The sequence below is a fragment of the Podarcis muralis genome, chromosome 13, assembly GCF_964188315.1.
Source record: "Podarcis muralis chromosome 13, rPodMur119.hap1.1, whole genome shotgun sequence".
Classification (NCBI taxonomy): Eukaryota; Metazoa; Chordata; class Lepidosauria; order Squamata; family Lacertidae; genus Podarcis; species Podarcis muralis.
Genome location: NC_135667.1, coordinates 57,570,637 through 57,591,973, shown reverse-complemented (window position 1 = coordinate 57,591,973; position 21,337 = coordinate 57,570,637). Strand labels below are relative to the sequence as shown.

The 21,337-nt window shown below is 50.8% G+C and overlaps 1 protein-coding gene across 4 annotated transcripts in view; it reads right to left on the bottom strand.

The window, feature by feature from the left end:
- Positions 1-14,979: 14,979 nt before the first annotated feature.
- The window catches only part of TRPV4 (transient receptor potential cation channel subfamily V member 4), a 48,763-nt gene continuing 42,405 nt past the window's right edge, over positions 14,980-21,337 (bottom strand). For all 4 annotated transcript variants that reach the window (XM_028703848.2, XM_028703849.2, XM_077917698.1 and 1 more), the window contains one exon: positions 14,980-15,572. In XM_028703848.2, the coding sequence (XP_028559681.2) occupies positions 15,415-15,572 (158 nt within the window). In that variant the 3' untranslated portion in view covers positions 14,980-15,414. The remainder of the gene's footprint in view (positions 15,573-21,337) is intronic.

Sequence of the window (21,337 nt, the reverse complement as noted above, 5' to 3'; positions counted from 1 at the left end):
GCAAAGGTCAATAGATAATTTATATGATGCATAAGAAGTGGAGCTTTTTGCCAAACAGCAGGACTCTCTATGCCGGCTCTTGAAGTGGGTTTTCAGATCCAGCTGGTGGTCTGGATATGCCCCCCCCCCCAAAGACACACAGCCATGTCGTCCTCTTAAAAAAACCCTTGTGCTCCTTTTCTTAAGACAAAGACCACAAGCTTCCTCCCCACACCCCAAGACACTTTCTCTCTGAGGTGAATTTATCTCCTGTCAGGAAAAGCTGTGATGGAGGAATGTTATCTTTTTGTCTTGGGGGGGGGGGGGGGAATTGGCCAGCAGGCTCCTTCCTTCTTGCTCCCTGCAGGGTCTGTCCTCTGGGGTTCCCAGGCAGCTGAAACAGCGCCTTCTCCCTGCCATGACCCCATCCGCGGTGGGCGAGGGGGCAGATTACTGCCCCAAACAATGAGCTCCTTGCATTGGGGATAATAGTATTAAATGCCAAAGAGGTTTCGGCGCAGAGCTGCTATCACTCACGCCCTTGTCTTCCCCCTGATGTGGCATATGGTGCGCCATTATGTGGGCCTCTGGCCTCGCAGAAAAGCTTTTGCACTTGGGAGGCTGGCAGGACTCTCGCTTCGAGGGCGAGACTTTCCCATACTGCCTCTCGCTTTTTCATCCAGAGGAAGAAAGCGGCACCTCTTCCAAATAAAGACCTCAGATGGAAATGTGGCAGCACCTAAAAGGGGGGGGGGCTTCATGGGCTTTTAAGCTGAAAAATGGGCTCTTGGCTGAAATGATGTGCAAAAGCCCCAGAGGTAATTTTGTTGAATCGGGGCTTCCATGGCTGATCCTGTGAGGAGGGAGTCTGGTGCGCTCTTTTCATTTCTGTTTACTTGTTTTTATGCCGTGGCCTTGAGGGGGAGAGACTGGCATGGATGAAAATATGTGCTTGCTACCAGGAGAGGTAGGCTTTGTGTTATGTCTTCTCCTCTCCCCACATGAGCCTCCCAATTCCCAAGCGCTCCCCTTTCTTGGAAGAGGGGTGGTGCTGCTGTCGGTTTGACTGCTCACACAAAGGTTATTCTATATCTGGGCAACGGCTGCGCCTGTGGGATGCTCCTCAAAATTGCCTCCATTTGTCTTTCCTTGCACACATAACAACCTGTCTTCAAATTTCATGCTCTGCATGGAGAGGGGAAGGCAGATGAGCCAGGAATCCTGAGAAACGTAGAGTCTGGGTGTCCCTCTGCTGGCAGAAAACGGCTTCAGACTTCTTGGAAAGAGGGTCAGAACATGGCCCAGGAAAACAGCGCATGCGTATGCCACCACTTAGTCGCTGCAGTCGGAGCTGGCAGGGCAGCTTTTCAAAGGCATCTAGTTAGATGCTGTAAGAGCATCATGTGTACTTGTGTCTGGGTCTGGTCAGTGCCTGGGTGGGAACTGCTTCGGGTTCCATGACAGAAGGAAGGTGGGCTATAAATGTAAAAGATGAGGGGGGGGTCAAGCAGCAGAGAGATGTCCATTTCAACAGTCACACAGGACGGCATGTCTCTCCCACCAGGATAATCTGCCTTGGTCATTGCCAACTTCCCCACTGGAGATGGCAGAGGTAATGGCAGGAGGAACACAGGAAGGTGCCTTGCACCAAGTCGGACCCTGGCTCTGTGGAACCTGGTTTTAGAAAGCCCTGCCTGGAGATGCTGCAGGGGTAGAGATGGACCTTCTGCATGCAGAGCAGATGATGTACCCACTGAGCCGTGTGGCCCTTGCCAACTATACAAAGGATGGGTGCTGAAAGTAGCAGTTAGCAGTGGTTCAGGCCAAAGGTCTATCTAGTTCAGCCTTTCGCAACCTTCGCCAGATGTGGTTGGGCTACAGCTCACAGCTCCCATCCTTCTTACCCAGCATAGCCATTGGCTAGGGATGATGGGAGCTGTAGTTTGAGAACATCTGGCGACCCAAGGTTGAGACAGGCCGATCTAGTCCCACGTGATCTTTTTCACAGTGGCCAACCAGATTTTTCAACTCTATTTTGATAAATCTTATATCTGTTTTTTATGTAATTATATACGGTATTTTTTATGTAAAGCGCAGAGAGGTTTTGTTCGCTTAATGGTCTCTGTCGAGAAGCAGGACAGAAGGGCCTTACCATGTTGTCCAATGACAGGCATTCAGAGGCTGATGTATATAGAGCCATCACGGCTCATTGCCATTGGTAGCCTTGCCCTCCGTGAATTTGTCTTACCCTCTCAACTATGCACTGTGGTTTGGGCATGTAGAAGAGACACAATGCATGCCAGAAGCCTGATGTGACACTTGCTCTTAGGTGCATGCAGAGTGCTCTGTCCACATGCACACCATCCCAGCAGTGGCAGACCTTAGGGTCTTAAATTCCACCGCCTCTTGCCTTCTACATCCTAGCTGCGTCACCCCTTGCAGAACCCCCCGAGGCTCTGTGCCCAGCGGACTGAACTCTGCTAAATCCACCTCTGATCCCAGGGTCAAGGGAAGGGTTTCCATTGCCGTGATTAACCCTTGCCTCCACTATGGGAAATGTCCCTGGATCCCAGGCAGCAATTTGGCCAGACTTCTTATCCTCTAGAAGAGGTCCCCTCCAAGGACAATCTCTCAGCAGGGAAATCTGATTCTCTTCCTGCCCTTGTTCCTCCCAGATGCATCAAGCAACCCACTTCCTCCTCCGCCTTACCAAGTAGGAACATTTCAAGGCCAGCTGGGGGGAAATGGCTAAGCCTTGTTGGAGGGCCTGCGGATCTCACTAGCAGGGGAGCAATGGGGAAGTATCTCATTTCAGCAGTTGCTTTTCATGCAGCCCATAGAGGGGCCAAAGGCTTCCTCCCTCACACTAGGAGGACACAGGACCCCTTCCAGTCCCACTCTTGCAGCCTAAACATGGAAGAAAGGGCAGCCCTTTAACTGCTGCACTTGGATGCCAGGCCAAGAGTTGTGCCATGGAAAGGTTTGTTCCTGCTGTGGTGGCTGAGTTGAGAAGCACCATGGACATCCAGCAAGGGACATCCAATGAAGCAAGCGCACCAGCTTGCCCCCGCAATTGTGGGGGGCGCTGCCAGGCGACGTGGGCATGCCATGTGCACACGCCATGCAACATGCTGATATCACGCGTGCTCTGACTTTGCTTGTGGGGAAGTGGAGAATTTGCACATGACTTTCCCACATCTCTGCATTCAATTCCCCACCTTCTTTTACTTTCTTCTTCGCTGTGATTCCTGCCTTGCAGGGGGCTGGACCAGATGACCCTTGAGGTTCCTTCCAGCTCTCCTTTGAATGTCTCTGCTCTGCTCCGTGTTCAGGAGACCCAGCAGGAGGGAATGCTCCCCAGGTGAGAAGAGGTGTGGGACCCAGGCTAGCCCTTCTGGAGGACGCAGGAGACAGAGGGATTATGCCCCCCCCCCCCCGCGCACCTCCTGTAACTCTGGATATTTATGGCAAGCTGGGAAGGAAGCACTCGCTCAGTGGCACTGTAGCCACCATGACAGCCAATCAAGGGAACAAAGAAGGATTGGCACAAAGGGGGGGATTTCACTGAGGCTCATGCTACGGGGGGGGGGGGCTGGGGGAGAGAAATCAGCGCAAGATATCTGACTGCCTTGTGGCACGTTCAAATTAAATTGTCTTCAGGAAAAATATTTGCTTAGATCTTTTTTTTAAAAAAATGTCAGGGGGAGAGAGGCGAATAAAAGACACGTGGAGGTGCTGCATTCTGCGGAGGAAACGGGGGAAATGGAGGCTGGAGGAGTTTCTGACGGCCAGAGACAGCCACTCGGTTCAGCGTTGCCACATCAAGTGCTGTGAGCCAAAGCCGCGCTCGCTTGGCCCAAGCTGGGCAGTAAGAACAGCTGGCGGGGGGGAGCAGCTGCTGGGCATGCAAAGAGTCCTCCACCCCCTTCAGCCCCAGGTGTCTCCAAGCAGGGCTGGAAAGGCTCTTTGTCTGCAGTCCTGGAGAGCCGCTGCCAGTCCGTGAAGACACTGCGGAGCTCCACCAGAATAAGGCAACTCTTTTTGGGGAGCAGCTGCTTGGCATGCAGAAGGTCCCCGGGTCGACCCCCGTCTGCAGTCCTGGAGAGCCGCTGCCAGTCAGTGTAGACAATACTGAGCCACACGGACCAGTGGTGCATTGCAGGAGGTTGGACTAAATGACCCTTGGGATCCCTTCCAACTCTGCAATTCTGTTCTATGAACTTCCCAATTTCATTTTTTAAATGGAAATATTTATATACCTCTATCATAAAAATATATCAGAGCGATTTGCAACAGTATAAAAGCATAAAACCAAACAATAAAATCACAAAAAGTTAAAAAGAAGTTGAAAACCAAAAGAAGTTAAAAGCAAACTTCAGTAGACCTTGTGGGGAATGTATTCTTAACAGGGGAATAGGAAAATTTTACAGCCTCTCCTGATTCAGATGTTAGGGACAAGCAAAGCTGTGCCTCAACATCAGCATCCTGGTGTCACGTTGCTCCCATTATTTCATTATTTAATTTGTTGAAAAATAACTTGTATCCTTATACATACATTTCTGAACACTATCTGGTGCTAGCAATGTGCTCCCCCCCCCCCCCCGCCCTGTCTTGCTAAATGCTTCTTCCCACAGCTTCCCAACAGATGGCCAAGTGCAGAGGATGGGCTTCCAATTTTGCCTCATACAGGCAGCAGAATGACACCCTTCCTCCAGTCAGCAGGGTGCAAGCAAAGCACTATCCCCTCTTGACCCCACAGGGTGCAAGAAAATGCTCTCTTCCGGTGAAGCTGCATGGTGCAAACCAAGAAAGGAACAGGCTCAGTACACCCACCTGTCACACTAAGAGAAAAAGGATTTTGCAAGGGGCCCTTCCTTCTGTGGCTGATAGAAACAGGTGATGTTTATCTGGTTCTGAGACAGGAGGAAGCAGCAGCAAGTCTCTAAGGCTCTGGACTCTTAAGGGTTCAGCCAGCCCAGCCCTGCGAATGAAAGGCTTTTTCTCTTTCTCAAGCGGGAAAGCAGGTCTGTCCCTGCAATGGAGAGACTGGGCTTTTCTGATCCTACAGAAAAGAAGACGGAGAAGACTTTTCTCCAGTTACATTTGCAGAATGACATCTGATTTACTGTGGGATCAGCCTCTGAGCTGGGTCAGTTCCTTTGCTGCCTTGGGTCTCACTTCTGGAGGGGGCCCTGGGGACGGGAGAATAGGCCTGTAATGAATCTCCTAGAAGAGGCAACCCAGGTATGATGAAGCTGTCCTCTGACCCTATAAATTCTGCCAAGCACTGCATTTCATCCTTCTGGCAAGAAAAACTAAAGAATGAAGGAGGGAGGGAAGGAAGGAAGGTGAGCAGGCCTGTCTGGATCCAGGTTAATGCTGCATGTACAAGGTCTTAGCCTTGGGCTTTTACGTTAATTAATCTACAAGAGCAGAGCCGCCCCCCCCCCCCTGCACAGATTAGCCTCTCTTTCCTGCTCCCCGGTCTCCTCACCACAGTTCGCAAGCACATGAGCCAGTGCAGTGTAGTGGTTAGTAGTGTCAGGTTAGAACCTGGCAGGGACCAGGGTTCAAATCCTCCCTTGGCCATGAAGCTCCCTGGGTGACCTTGCGTGCCACTCACTGCCTATCACCCTGACTTGCTGCACAGGGTTGTTGGGGTTAAATGAGATGGGGGGGGAGCCACATGTGCCACCTTGAGCTCCTTGGAGGAAAAGGTAGGGTGTAAATGCAATAAAATAAAATAAAAATAATCAAACAAAAACCCAACCTTTGGGTACCTTTTTGAATTGCTCTGGTCATGCACAGGGCTAGCAATCAAAGGAACAGGCTGAGCAACTTGTTTGCATGCTAACAGCTTCCAGAAGGGGGACAGCATTGGTCCCGTGCTGTGGCACCTTAACCAGCTTTATTGCATGTCCTCCAAGTGTCCCTATTTCCCAGGGACAGTCCAGCAATTACAGAAGCCATCCCAGATTCTGAATTGATCCTGGAATGCCCCTGTTTCCCCTGCCAGTGCCACGGAGGGTGAGCTGGTCCTCAGCGGTGGGAGCTGCAGGGGAGCATCCTGGTGCCTCTCCACGGTCACCCGCCTTCCTTGGGCAGCTGATAGCAGCCAATGGAGAGCAAGCGAGGAGGAGGAGGCTGCCGCTGCCAAGGCCCAGCCCTGCAGGGTGTGAGGTGCAGGCAGAGGGCAGGGCTGCCCTGGACGGGGAGAGCAAGGAGGCTTGGTTTTTAAAAAAGAAAAAAGCTGTGTGCATCCACATCTAATCTTATCCCTTTATAAAATGCATTTATTGGAGTGTTTTTATTTTTGCTAATCTACCAAAGGATAACATAAAATCAGAATTAAGGTGTTTTCTCAGGATGGCGGAGAGCAGGTGTGCTGTGTCCCATTGGTGTCGTGGTGGTGACACTCGCCCTTCTTCTGATAGGAAATGCCGGGGGGGGGGCGAAAATGGGGGGGGTGAGCAATGTCCCTATTTTTACCTGAGGAATGTTGGAAGGCATGTTATTGTGGTTCCACTTTGGCACTCATCCTAAGAGGCACCCAAACATTCACTTCCCCTTGCCTTGTCCAGCCGCACAGGGACTGCTGGGGCCTCCTCTGCAGGTGACGCTCCTCTTTTTTGAAAGGCCATCAGAGGGCAGCCCTGCATTTGAAGGGCTGTCCAGCCCAATAATGAACCCTGAAGAAAAGGAGGCATGTAAATTGCCATATGCAAATTTTACGCAAATTCACATGTTCGAAAACAACCCACCCCCAATGTTTTGATGATGCAGAACATGCTGCCCTCCTCCGAATACCTGTGTGCCCCCTTGTGCCTGGGTCCTGCTTGTGGGCTTGTTATGGAGGCAGTTCTGGGCCTGGATGAAGCTGGTCTTTCGGCAGAGCGGGTGAGATGCCCTCTGCTTCCTGCCTCTCCCACCACTGCTGCCATGGCCTCCTTCCCCACCTTTCCAGGCAGCTTTCTGATGACATTCGACAGCCGTCAAAATGGGTTATTTATTCCCCCGAGCTGCGCACACATGCCCTCCTTCCTAAGCACATTATGCTGCAAATCCTGTTAAACTAACGTCACCCCGCTTAGGTGCCTGGTGCTCAGGGGGCATTTCAGCCCAAGCCCTGAAACTCGCCCTACCTCTTCCGCTTGCCAGCCAGCCAGCCAACCCAAGGCAAATGCTTGTCCGTTGCCGGTGGAGAAGTGTGTCTGGTGTGTCTGTGCTGGCACGATGTTCCCTGGCACTCGTGAGAGGCTGGTGCTCTCCTCTGGCACACCCAGGGGCAAAGGCAGCGGGTGGGGTGGCTGCCCTCCCTCCTTGCCCTTGGCCCCACAGATGGGACTCGACTCCCCTGCCAGAGCTGAGGCCTTTAGGCTGCATTGCATAGGCAGAAATCTCATTACCTGCATTAGGAGAGTTACTGGCAGGAAAGCCATAAGCAAGCTGGCTTTGCAGACTCCTTTGAACTTTGCAGAGCTGCTGGCCTATATCTCAGAGCCGCTCTGATGGGGGCGGGGTGAGGATTGTGCCCCCACTGGCCGCGGCTGAGGCTCTGCATCAGGAACACGGCTGCTGTTCCCTGGTTTGCAGGGGTATAACTTTATTGGGGAGGGCTGTAGCTCAGCAGCAGAGCACCTGCTTGGCATGCAGAAGGGCCCACTTTCAATCCCCGCTGGCATCTCCAGGGAGGGCTGGGAGTGACTGGAAACCCTGGAGAGCTGCTCCACTCAGTGTGGACAATATTGAGCTAGATGGGCCATTGGGTCAGCTCCTGAGACTCCTATTATGTATGTTTATTTTGACCAAAAATCAAAATTGTTTGGCCTTATCTTTGCAGTAACAGGTGGAAAGTCAGCAGGGGACTTCCCAGGGCTCTGCCATATGCACCATTCCAGCCTGGTTGGCAGTGGGAAGGGCAGCCTGGTTCCTGCCAGGTCAGGGCTACAAGCGCTTTCTACACAGCAGCCCCATCCAAATGCATCCCTGGCCTGAAAGGTAGGACCGGATATTGCAGGCAGGGTGCCTGGAAGGAGCTGGGTGCCGGAGGAGCCCCTGAGCTTGGGCTGACTTGACTCCCCCTGCCCGCGTGTCTAATGTCAATTCTCTTTGATCTCTCCCCAGTCCCCAGCCCCAGCTGACTCTTTCATCTCAGAGTCTCTTCCTCCATTAATCTGCCCCTTTGAAGTGGGGAGCAACCAATGAGAATCCTTAGAGCAGCTCCCGACATGTGGCACAGCTCTGGAAAATGCATGTGAGTTTGCTGGCTGTGTTTAAAAAGTTCCCTCCTTTGGAAACTGGAAGGCACATCTTGCTTTCCCCCCCACTGGCCCCTGAGCGCTGCCACCCGCTGCCTGCCTTTGCTGGCACCAACGCCAAGCAGGCCAGGCTGCCTCCTGCGCTGACAAGGAGCAGAGCCACACCATGGCAGTTTCTCCATCAGGGAGCCTGGGTGGAGGTCTAAGGGGAGGGGGGCAAGCTGCAAGGGCCAGCGGAGGGGCATTGGTGAGGGGCACAACACTCAGTGCCACTGAGGGGAAAAACACCCACATTCCCTCCCGGAGAGGATTAACAGAACCGTAAAGTTGGAAGGGACTACCAAGGGTCATCTAGTCCAGCCCCCTGCAATGCAGGGATCACAATGCTAAAGAATCCCTGGCAGGTGGCCACCCAGCCTCTGTTTAGAAACCCCCAGAGGTTTAGAAACTTCTCAGCAAAATAAGCAGAAGTGTCAATGGTGTCAGGGCAGGCGGAAGCTGCGTTGAGGCTCCAAAATACGCTTGGCAGGAAGTAGCCCAGAAGGCTGACGTATCTGGGGGACATTTCTCATTTATCTCCCAAGCATCCAACTCTCTCTTGCCAAGAGTTGCCAGGCTTTATGACGTGTCAGGGGATCGCAGCATTTTTCCCCTGCAGACCTGGCCTGATCAAAATACAGTCAGGAGGATAAAAATAATTTCAAGGGAAGCATCTGATAGAGCAGGTCTCAGGAGGCAGCTACTGTAAAACTGCACAGCTCAGAAAATAATTTAAACGGGGAGGGGGGAGCCTCCGTTCATCTCTCACTTTGATTGAATGTTCGTTTCCAAAATTAACCTTCAAATTTATCTAAAAATAAGTTTGCCGCTGTGCTTGGCATTTGCTCAACCGCATGCTGTCTCTGACTCCTCCTTTGTTTGGGGTGAGCAGGTCTGTCAGCGCTGGCTGGTGGCTGCAGGTCTTTTGACTTGGGGGTTCCAAGGGGGGGGGAGTTGTAATCCAAAACATGGGTGGCGTGCCAGGTGGGGGAAGATGGGTTGACTTGGTTTAAGGCAACATCGCGTGATCTTGTGCATTAGGCCATGTATCTGAAGCGCTATGATACTATTTTAGACAGGCACGACTTCTCCCAAAGAAACCTGGGAGCTGTAGTTTGTTAAGGGTGCTGAGAGCCATTCGGAGGTGCCTGTTACCTTCAAAGAGCTACAATTCCCAGCGTTCCCTTGGAAGAGGAATTGATTGTGGTCACCCTGGGAATTGTAACTCTGGGAGGAGAACAGGCGCCCCCTAATAATTCTCACCTCCCAGAATTCCTTGACGGAAGCTGTGGCATTTAAAGTGTCATCGCAGTGCTTTCAATCCATGGGGTGATGTCATCATTCAGTATTCAAGTACTTTCTCATAACAAGCAGAGACTTCATTAAAAAAAAACCACTCTTCTATATTCCCGTTAAAGTCTCCCGTCCCCTTGCTCTCTCTCCTGCTGGGGGGGGGTGTTTGTGTTGGCTTTTGCTGTGGGTCAATTTAGCATTGGCTGCAAAGGTCAGTTCACTCCTGCATTGACGATAGAAGATGTCGATACTTGTTTATTACCCAGGACTGTTAATGCAGCGCCATTTTTGTGGCTTTGGGGCAATAGACATCATATTGACTGTGGCCTGGAATGTGCTTCGTGACCAGGCCAAGGGGGAGGGGAGCCAGGCCTGAGGCCCAGGAAACATCCCCAGGGCAACACCTTTCACCTGCCACAAATCCCAGGAACTGGCCAGAACCGGCCAAAATAACCCCCCGCTGCAGTCCCAGAGGCTTTGTGGTGTTTCCTAGGCATCAGGGTTCACTACATTGAGCCCCCAGACCTGTTTTCACAGGCTCTTAGAGGCTCAGACTTGTGTCCCAACCTGACACAGCAGGTGCTCTTCACCCCCCCACCCCCCGTGGGCTCCCCAGTGCGAAAGCATTGCAAGGGTTAAGGCTGTTGCTCCATTAAATAAATCTCGCCCCCCCCCCAAGTCAACTGAAACTCATAATTAAGGGACTTGGGCCCCATCCGCCCCACACCTTTAAAGTAGTCACAGTAGCTTATTCCCCTTGCAGAGTTACAATTTTCAAATTGGCTGAACATGCCATCTTCCCCTAGAGAACTCTGGGAATTGTAGCTCGGGGAGGGGGAGGGGAGGGGGTGCCGCCTCACAACTCAGCCCCCCCTGAACAAACTACAGTGCCTGGGATTCCTTGTTTCTGATTAAAGTGCTATGATACTGCGTTAAACAGAGGTTGCAGGTGGGGCCCAAGTCCCTTAATTAGGAGTTTCAGTTGACTGACTAATCTACATCTGCGTAAATCTACGCATGAGTAAGCCAACAGTTCTGAAGCAAAAAAGTCCTTTTTTGGATTTTACTCTAAGGCTATGTACACACTCCCGTTTACTCTGCATCCGCTGGCTTGGAAAGGGGTGGACACACAATGTTGGCCCTGATTCATATCTATCTGGTGTCCATCCGGCTTCGATTGAGAAAAAGAACGACCTAGTTGTGTTTTAAGCTGGTTTTAAGCCTAAGAGAGAGATGGTTCTTATAAAAAAAACACTTAAAAACAAAGAAACAAATCTGACCATTTTATGGGGGGGGGGCTTTTTGTCAAAAAATTGTGTGCATCAGTGGAGCCAATGAATCAATTTAACACGGCAGCCCCAATTTAAGTTGGGGAAGCAAAATCAGGGGAGGACCCCCTCCCTTCCCCTTCAGAGTTTTGCAGAAGTGAGAATGTGGAGGGCAGCAACTTCTCTGGCCCCCACCCCTCCTCCCTCCTGCATTAAGCACCCCCTTTCTTCCCTCTGATGTTCCTGCCTCCCCCCATCAGTCTGTCTCGCTTTGTTATGCCAGGGGAGGGGGAATGGGAGGGATCCGATGATAATAAAAACGATTGTGTGTTGCATTGACAGGAGGGGCTTTTAAATCCCTTCTTGACGTTCTTAAATTACAATAGGAGAATAAAGAGCTGGGGGGGGCGGGGAGAGAATATGGGACTTTGGTAATGTGTTAATCTTAATTGAACAATTACCTCCGCTCCTGAAGCGTTCATTACTGCAGCGCTTATTGTCAGCTGTTTTTATTGTCTTGCAATGAATGCTGGAGAATCCATTTCTTGAAAAATGAAAAGCAGCTTCAGAAGCCAAGCTGCTCCCTGCGCTCTTCACCGCTGCCCCCACCCCCCTTTCTCTCAACTTTTACAAGAAGAGGCTGCTGGATGAGGCGGGGGGGGGGGCATGTCGTCCAGCCTCCGGTCCCCCCCGCAGTGGCCCCCAGGTGCCTCAAGGAGAGCGCAAGAGCCCAGCCTGCTTCCTGGCCAGGAGTCATCGATAGCCCTCTCCTCTCGGAACTGGTCCAGTCCTCTTCCGCAGCGAGTGCAGCGAGCGCCCTTCTCTATGTGGAAGAGGAAGAAGTCCTCTCTTTCCTCTGTCCTCAGCCTTCCAACATTCGCTTTCGTTGGACGTCCTCAAGGTCCAGTGTGACGAGGGAGAAAAGCTTCTCTTGGCAAAACGATCTGGTCCGTGGCCTTCATTAGCAGGAGGACCTGTGGCATTGGCGCTCTGGGCACTTGAGACTGCGGGCAATAAATCTCCCTGGCATCTCTCTCTCCTAGAAATCAAATGCATCGGGGGACGAAGGAAGACCTGCTTCACGTCCCCTGGAAGCCCCGGTGTGCATGACCAAACTGGAGGCAACTTCTTTGGGCAGCAGAAGCAGTAGCTGCAGAGGCCATCAAATTCCAGGAGAGGCAATCAGTCTTGTTAATGAATCCCCTGCAATCTGTTCCTGCGTTGCAGCAGAATGGACCGAAACTAAAAACTAAAACTACAGTTTTGCCAAATAATTTTGCCAACGGTTGAGGGAGTTGGGCATGTTCAGCCTGGAGAAGGGAGCCACCTTCAACCATCTGCATGGCTGCCACATGGAAGGGGGTGCAAGCTTGCTTTCCCCTGCTCTGGAGGGGAGGATCCAAACCAATGGAATCTGAAGTCCCTTCCAATTCTAGGAATCTAATCTCAGGTGCCCCTGAAGCAGTCTTATTTTACATTTTCAGGATTCTGAGTGCAGGGTGGTAAAAGGGGCTGCTCAGCTGCTGGGGTGGGGGGTGTTGCTCTGACCAGAGTCAAATGTGTCCAATCCTGTACTAATGCATCACCTATGTATTTATCTTTATTGCAGCAGTTTGGCTGGTGGAATAATGTGCAACCTTTTGCGTCTCACTGCATTGTTCAGCAGGCCAAGCTGTTCAGCCCCAGATAGATCTCTGCTTTAGAACTCTTCCAAGAGCCAGCACTCCCTTCAGAAATCAACACGTGTTCCCACACATCAACCCCGAGCCTGTTAGAAGCAGGCTGTCAGCCTCTTCCCAGGTCTCCTTTAAGAGAGCAACTGAGAAAATCCTCATCAGTGTCAAAAATGAGATGAACGCTGGAGCTGTAAAGATGCTATTCGGAGTTTTCCTCTACTGCGCTTTGGGCTAGTCAAGTGCTTACCGAGAAGGGAGAGAGGGAGGGAGGGAGGGAGGGAGGGAGCCTTCCTTGGAATATTTACTCTGCAATTTCACATCACTTGCTTAGTCCATTGCCGGCAGACTCCCCTGACGCGGGCGATTTATGCTGCGCTCCATCATCGCCCAGGCGCCTGTCATGCTTCAACATGACAAAGCGCCATTGTGACCCCCAGCAGTAATTGACTTTCATTGGCTTAAGATGCTGCCTCCTCAGCCCTTGGATCCCCACGTCCGTCTCACTCCTCTTCCTCCCCCATTGCCAAACCATCAGGACACAAACCTGGGGGGCGGGGGGGGGGCTTATGGGGGAGCTGACAGGTGAAGCACTGTGGTGGGATTCCTTTCTGCAGAATGGCACTTATGTGCTTGTGATGGAAATGCACCCAGTGCTGCCCTAGAGCAACTCTCAAAGAAAGCTGCTTGCTGGTTGGGAAAGGCACTCTGCACATGCTCAGAGGGACCATCTCTCTTCCCTGGCAGGGGTGGGGAACCCGTGGTCCCTCCAAATGTTGTTGGGACTGAAGCCCCAGACAGGGGGGCAATGGGAGAGGCAGTCCAAAGCCCACGGCTTGACTCCCTAGCCCTGCTTTAACAGGTGCCAGCTCCAAGCAGTCATGGGAATGCCATACCTGTTGGATGCCTGCCTGCCACTAGCTGAGGAAGTGCCAGCAGAACTGCTCTCTCTTTAAATGGATCCCAGCAGAGACTGTACCCGGGGCTGCACTGCCCCCTTGTGGCTCAGAGTTGCAGTTGCAGGCTGACACTGTGTGCTCCTGTCCAAGGCTGTGAGCTATTACTCAAGTATTTATTTCAACGGTTAATATATTATTAAGCAACATTTATTAACCATTCTAATAGGCAGCAAACCCCCCTGCTCCATAGCAATGCAGAGGCTTTGCTGTGAGCTGCTAAGGGTAATGTCTTCTTCTGCCCTAGATGTGATTTTAAAACTTCACTGTACAGCACGGATGCCAGACTGGGCCCCCCCACTTGGATGTGGGGTTATTTTTTCCTACCCTTTAACTAAAGCTGCTATGCAGGCTGAACTAGGAGAGGCACCTCCACCTGCAAATCCTGTGACAAAACTAAAACTACTGTTTTGCCAAATAAATTTGCCAACGGTTGAGGGAGTTGGGCATGTTCAGCCTGGAGAAGGGGGCCACCTTCAACCATCTGCATGGCTGCCACGTGGAAGGGGGAGCATGCTTGTTTTCCCCTGCTCTGGAGAGGAGGATCCAAACCAATGGAATCCACTTACAAGAAAGGAGATTCTGCCTAAGCATTAAGGAGAGTAAGAGCTGTTCAAGAGTGGAACAGACTCCCTGGGACGGTGGAGGACTCTCCCTCCTTGGAGGTTTTTAAGCAGATGTTGGATGGCTGTCTGTCAGGGATTCTTTAGCTGTGATGTCCTGTATTGCAGGGAGTTGGACTAGATGACCCCTGGGGCCCTTCTAACTCCACCATTATCTGATTCTAGTATTCTGATTCTGGGAATGGCAGCGTGCAGCTGAGCCCCACCACCCCATCCGCTGGAGCAGGGTGGTGCAGGTCTTGCTAGAATCAACCACCTCAGAACTGCATTGTTTTAGCAGAAGCTTTTTACCAGGCAGGGTCCCAAAGTCCAGAATGCGGACGAGGAAGCCTGCAGGCCTCCTGATGTTGATGGACTGCAACGTCCACCATCCCTGACCATTGGAGTTGGGAGTCCAACAACATCTGGAGGGCCGCAGGCTCCCCACCCCTGGCACACACAACCCCTGCACTATTTCTAAGCATAGGACCACATGATTGTGCTGCTCACAAACTCAGCAGTCGTTGGGGGGGGGGCAGACTAAACAGATCTATTTGGAAGAACAGTGTCTCTGGATAAAAAATGGCACAAAGAAACTTTGGGTTTTCTGTGCAAACTGAGCAGCTGAGAGGGAGAAAGAGGCCTCCTTGGGAAGGGGTTGAGGGGACCCAACATGGGGTGAGATGCAGCAGTGTGACTTGCTCACAGTGACCCGGCAGACTCCCTGCCTGTTGCACCCTTGCACCCCACTCTCTCCACCAGGCAAGACAAGGAGGGGCAGCTGACATACTTTGGCTTTTATTACTAAATAAATAATCAGATAAAACCTTGTGCAAAATAAAACTATTTGGAGTAAGAAATGCAGCAGCCCTTGGGCTCAGCATCACAGAAGTTAACCCTGAATTTAGAGCCACTCCAGGAGTCACTGGCCACTTCAAACAGCCCCCGCAAGAGTCACTGTCGCCACCCGGCCTCCTGTAACGTCAGCGCCATGGAGCTCGTAGCCTGACCGCACAGGACGATGTTCCCAGTCACCAGCCTCTGCAGCTTCCACCCACTGGCGCATAATTTGGTATTGTGACAACTCTGTTTTTTGTGTTCAAAAGCAAGCCCATAAAGATGTGCCTCTGCTGTCCACCTCAAGTTGATAACCTGGGGAAGGCTCCTCCCCCTGCGCGCTGCTCTGGAGGAGGCAGGTGAAGGTGCAGGAGCAAGAGGAATCTCCCTCCACACGGGGTCCAAGCGGTGCTGTGCCCGCCAAGCGCTTGCAGTGGCAAAGAGGCCGGGCAGCTTCTTGATCCCAGTCCAGAGACCAGCTCCCTCTGCCCCTGCTCCTTGCACATCCATTAGATGTGGGAGTCCTCCTTCCTCCAGCTCTGGGGGTAGCTGGGCTTGTGCTCATTTGCCGCAGGGGAGCGCATGCTGTCCAGGGGAACCACCACCTCATCTGGCTGCGAGTTCTTGTTCAGCTCCACCACCCGCGGCACCACGGTGGACCACCGATCTACAGGGAGAGAAAAAGAATCACAGAATCATAACACTGTAGGGTTAGTCCAATCCCCTCAATGCAGGAATCTCAACTAGATCATGCATGACAGGTGGCCATCCAGCCTCTGCTTAAACCCCTCCAGGGAAGGAGAGTCCTCCCCCTTCCGAGGTTGTCCCTTCCACTGTCCAACAGCTCTCACTGTCGGAAAGTTCTCCCTAATGTTTCGTTGGGATCTCCCACTTTGCCATTTGAGTGCATTGGTTTGGATCCCACCCTCTGGAGCAGGAGAAGACAAGTGGGCTCCATCTTCCAGGTGACGGCTCTTCAAATGATTGAAGGCAGCTATCCTACCCTGTCCTTCTTTCAGTCTCCTCTTCTCCAGGCAAAACCTTCCCAAATCCCTCGACAAAGGCGGCTTGGCCTCCACCATTCCACTTGGGCAGAGAAGAGAAGCCTGCCCAGCCCCCTCCCTGGGTTCTGCACAGCCTCCAGCACCAATTGAAAAAAGGGTTTTCTTGTGTGAAAAAAGGGTTTTCTTGTGTGAGTTTCTTGTGGCTGATTAGCTGCTCTCTCTGGGCAAAGGTCAGAGGGGGCAGGGCTTCTGTTGAGGTAGGTGATTAGCTGTGGGAGGAGCTTATCAGAGCTTCAGGGCAGCGGCTGAAGAAGGAACAAAAAGGGTTTTCTTGTGTGAGTTTCTTGTGGCTGATTAGCTGCTCTCTCTGGGCAAAGGTCAGAGGGGGCAGGGCTTCTGTTGAGGTAGGTGATTAGCTGTGGGAGGAGCTTATCAGAGCTTCAGGGCAGCAGCTGAAGAAGGAACAAAAAGGGTTTTCTTGTGTGAGTTTCTTGTGGCTGATTAGCTGCTCTCTCTGGGCAAAGGTCAGAGGGGGCAGGGCTTCTGTTGAGGTAGGTGATTAGCTGTGGGAGGAGCTTATCAGAGCTTTAGGGCAGCGGCTGAAGAAGGAACAAAAAGGGTTTTCTTGTGTGAGTTTCTTGTGGCTGATTAGCTGCTCTCTCTGGGCAAAGGTCAGAGGGGGCAGGGCTTCTGTTGAGGTAGGTGATTAGCTGTGGGAGGAGCTTATCAGAGCTTCAGGGCAGCGGCTGAAGAAGGAACAAAAAGGGTTTTCTTGTGTGAGTTTCTTGTGGCTGTTTAGCTGCTCTCTCTGGGCAAAGGTCAGAGGGGGCAGGGCTTCTGTTGAGGTAGGTGATTAGCTGTGGGAGGAGCTTATCAGAGCTTTAGGGCAGCGGCTGAAGAAGGAACAAAAAGGGTTTTCTTGTGTGAGTTTCTTGTGGCTGATTAGCTGCTCTCTCTGGGCAAAGGTCAGAGGGGGCAGGGCTTCTGTTGAGGTAGGTGATTAGCTGTGGGAGGAGCTTATTAGAGTTTTAGGGCAGCAGCTGAAGAAGGAACAAAAAGGGTTTTCTTGTGTGAGCTTCTTGTGGCTGTTTAGCTGCTCTCTCTGTGCAAAGGTCAGAGGGGGCAGGGCTTCTGTTGAGGTAGGTGATTAGCTGTGGGAGGAGCTTATCAGAGCTTCAGGGCAGCGGCTGAAGAAGGAACAAAAAGGGTTTTCTTGTGTGAGTTTCTTGTGGCTGTTTAGCTGCTCTCTCTGGGCAAAGGTCAGAGGGGGCAGGGCTTCTGTTGAGGTAGGTGATTAGCTGTGGGAGGAGCTTATCAGAGCTTTAGGGCAGCGGCGCGCGCCTAGCGGCGCGCGCAGTTTGATCCATATTTTAGATTTAGGGGAGCTAGTCTCAAACATTTGTTGGGGGAGACCTAGGTTTTTTGGGAGGGATTTATTTGTCCTGTCTCCACACTTTTTATGATAGAGGACCACTGTAGTCACCCCCAACGACACGTTCCCAAGATGGAGGGTGAGGGAACAGCTGCAGTCGCCTGTGCTTCCTGCGCAATGTTTGCCATCTTGCCAAAGGTTGCAGGCAGCTTTACCTGCAGCAATTGCATGTTGATTGCCCTCTTAAAAGACAAAGTCCAGCAACTGGAGGAACGTGTAGCTACGCTCCAAAGAATTAGAGAGCTGGAACTCTTCTTGGAAGCAACAGAGCACACCGTCTCCACCAAGGAAGAGACAGGGGACTCCCCTGAGAAGGTGGCTAGTTCACCAACACAGGAGTCAGATATATGGAGAAACGTGACTCAAAGAAGTAGGAGGCCCAGGGTTCGCTCTGATTGTTTAGAAATACGCAATCGCTTTGAGGTCCTTTCCCCTAGCATGGAAGACGAAGAGCAGACTCCATTTGAGGATCTCTCCCTCATTACAGTCGATCAGGTATATGAAGACGAGGAGCAAAGGCAGTCCTCTGGGAATGTCCAGGCGACCTTGGAACCGACAGCTCACAGAAGAACCCCGACCAGACCTAAGAGGAGGCGTGTAGTGGTGATAGGGGATTCCCTACTGAGGGGAACAGAAGCAGTGATCTGTGGGCCTGACAAGATGTCTCGGGAAGTGTGCTGTCTCCCCGGGGCTAAGATCCAAGATGTAACTGAACGACTGCAAGGAATCATAAAACCCACTGACAAATACCCCTTCCTCTTGGTTCATGTGGGAACCAATGACACTGCAAGCAATAGCCTCCAGAAGATCAAAAGAGATTACGAGGCTCTGGGCAGGAAATTGAAGCAATTAAATGCACAAATTGTCATCTCATCTGTCCTCCCAGTTGAACGACGTGGCCCAGGGAGAGAGGGAAAAATAGTGGAAGTGAACAACTGGCTTCGCAAATGGTGCAAACAGGAACGGTTTGGATTCTTAGATCACGGAATGCAGTTTCTTGAAGATGGACTTCTGGCAAGCGATGGGCTGCACCTCACAACGGTTGGGAGGAATGTTTTTGCAAAAAATCTCAGAAACCTCATCAGGAGGGCTTTAAACTGACTAATATGGGGGAGGGAGACAGTGCTCCTGAAGGTAGGAGTCTATCAATTGATGAAGATGATCATCCAAATGTCATAGACCGAATGGAGCAAAGAGCATGCAGACCTAGTGGTGGGAGGAGAAAATCCTTAAATAAGAGACACGGGGGAATGATTAATGGACTTCAATGTCTGTACACTAATGCGCAAAGCATGGGAAATAAACAAGATGAGCTTGAGCTCCTGGTACAGCAAACTAAATATGACATAATAGGAATCACTGAAACCTGGTGGGATAAATCCCACGATTGGAATGTAATAATGGAGGGATACAATCTATTTCAAAGAAACAGACCAGACAAGAAAGGAGGAGGAGTGGCGTTATATGTCAGGGATGTGTATACCTGTGAAGAGATCCAAGATTTAGAACCTCAAAGCCAAAGTGAGAGCATTTGGGTCAAAATTAAGGGAGAGAAGAATAACAGTGACCTCATTGTGGGAGTTTACTATAGATCCCCAAGCCAAACGGAGGACATAGATGATGCCTTCCTGGAACAGATGGCCAAGCATGCAAAAGGAAGGGAGATAGTAGTAATGGGGGACTTCAATTACCCGGATATTTGTTGGATGTCAAACTCAGCCAAGAGCATAAGGTCAAACAGATTCCTCACTGCCCTTGCAGACAACTTCATTGTCCAGAAAGTGGGAGAAGCAACAAGAGGAACAGCCATTTTAGATCTGGTCCTAACCAATGTTGATGACCTGGTTAGTGGGGTAGAAGTGGAAGGATCATTAGGCGCGAGTGATCATGCTCTTCTGAAGTTTACTATACAGCGGAAAGGAGCAGCCAAGCATACTAGGACTCAATTTCTCGACTTTAAGAAAGCCGACTTCATAAAGCTTAGGGAAGTGCTGGGTGAGATCCCATGGACAGTAATACTAAAAGGAAAGGGAGTTCAAGATGGCTGGGAGTTTGTTAAGAGGGAGATAGTAAAAGCACAACTTCAGGCAATACCAATGAGACGGAAACATGGAAGGTGCCTAAAGAAGCCAGGGTGGCTATCTAAAGAACTTTTAACTGAGTTAAGATTAAAAAAGGATGTGTACAAAAAATGGAAAAGGGGGGAAACCACCAAAGAGGAATTCAAACAAATAGCCAGCACGTGTAGACACAAAGTCAGAAAAGCTAAAGCACAAAATGAACTCAGGCTTGCTAGAGAGGTTAAAAGCAACAAAAAAGGCTTTTATGGGTATGTTCGTAGCAAAAGGAAGAACAAAGAAACCGTGGGGTCACTCAGAGGAGAAGATGGTGAAATGCAAACAGGGGACACAGAAAGGGCTGAACTCCTCAATGCCTTCTTTGCCTCAGTCTTCTCCGATAAAGAAAACAATGCCCGACCTGAAGAATTTGGAGCAAATGATTCAGCAGAGGAAACACAGCCCAGAATAACTAAGGAGATAGTACAAGAATACTTGGCTAGTCTAGATGTATTCAAGTCTCCAGGGCCAGATGAACTGCATCCAAGAGTATTAAAAGAACTGGCAGATGTGATTTCAGAACCACTGGCAGTCATCTTTGAGAATTCCTGGAGAACAGGCGAAGTCCCGGCAGACTGGAGGAGGGCAAATGTTGTCCCTATTTTCAAAAAGGGGAAAAGAGAGGACCCAAATAATTACCGCCCAGTCAGTCTGACATCAATACCAGGGAAGATTCTGGAGCAGATCATTAAGCAAACAGTCTGTGAGCACCTAGAAAGGAATGCTGTGATCACCAATAGTCAGCATGGATTTCTGAAAAATAAGTCATGTCAGACTAACCTGATCTCGTTTTTTGACAGAATTACAAGCCTGGTAGATGAAGGGAACGCAGTGGATGTAGTCTACCTTGATTTCAGCAAGGCATTTGACAAGGTGCCCCATGATATTCTTGTAAAGAAGCTGGTAAAATGCGGTCTTGACTATGCTACCACTCAGTGGATTTGTAACTGGCTGACTGACCGAACCCAAAGGGTGCTCATCAATGGTTCCTCTTCATCCTGGAGAAGAGTGACTAGTGGGGTGCCACAGGGTTCTGTCTTGGGCCCGGTCTTATTCAACATCTTTATCAACGACTTGGATGATGGACTCAAGGGCATCCTGATCAAATTTGCAGATGACACCAAACTGGGAGGGGTGGCTAACACCCCAGAGGACAGGATCACACTTCAAAACGACCTTGACAGATTAGAGAACTGGGCCAAAACAAACAAGATGAATTTTAACAGGGAGAAATGTAAAGTATTGCACTTGGGCAAAAAAAATGAGAGGCACAAATACAAGATGGGTGACACCTGGCTTGAGAGCAGTACATGTGAAAAGGATCTAGGAGTCTTGGTTGACCACAAACTTGACATGAGCCAACAGTGTGACGCGGCAGCTAAAAAAGCCAATGCAATTCTGGGCCTCATCAATAGGAGTATAGCATCTAGATCAAGGGAAGTAATAGTGCCACTGTATTCTGCTCTGGTCAGACCTCACCTGGAGTACTGTGTCCAGTTCTGGGCACCACAGTTCAAGAAGGACACTGACAAACTGGAACGTGTCCAGAGGAGGGCAACCAAAATGGTCAAAGGCCTGGAAATGATGCCTTATGAGGAACGGCTAAGGGAGCTGGGCATGTTTAGCCTGGAGAAGAGGAGGTTAAGGGGTGATATGATAGCCATGTTCAAATATATAAAAGGATGTCACATAGAGGAGGGAGAAAGGCTGTTTTCTGCTGCTCCAGAGAAGCGGACACGGAGCAATGGATCCAAACTACAAGAAAGAAGATTCCACCTAAACATTAGGAAGAACTTCCTGACAGTAAGAGCTGTTCGACAGTGGAATTTGCTGCCAAGGAGTGTGGTGGAGTCTCCTTCTTTGGAGGTCTTTAAGCAGA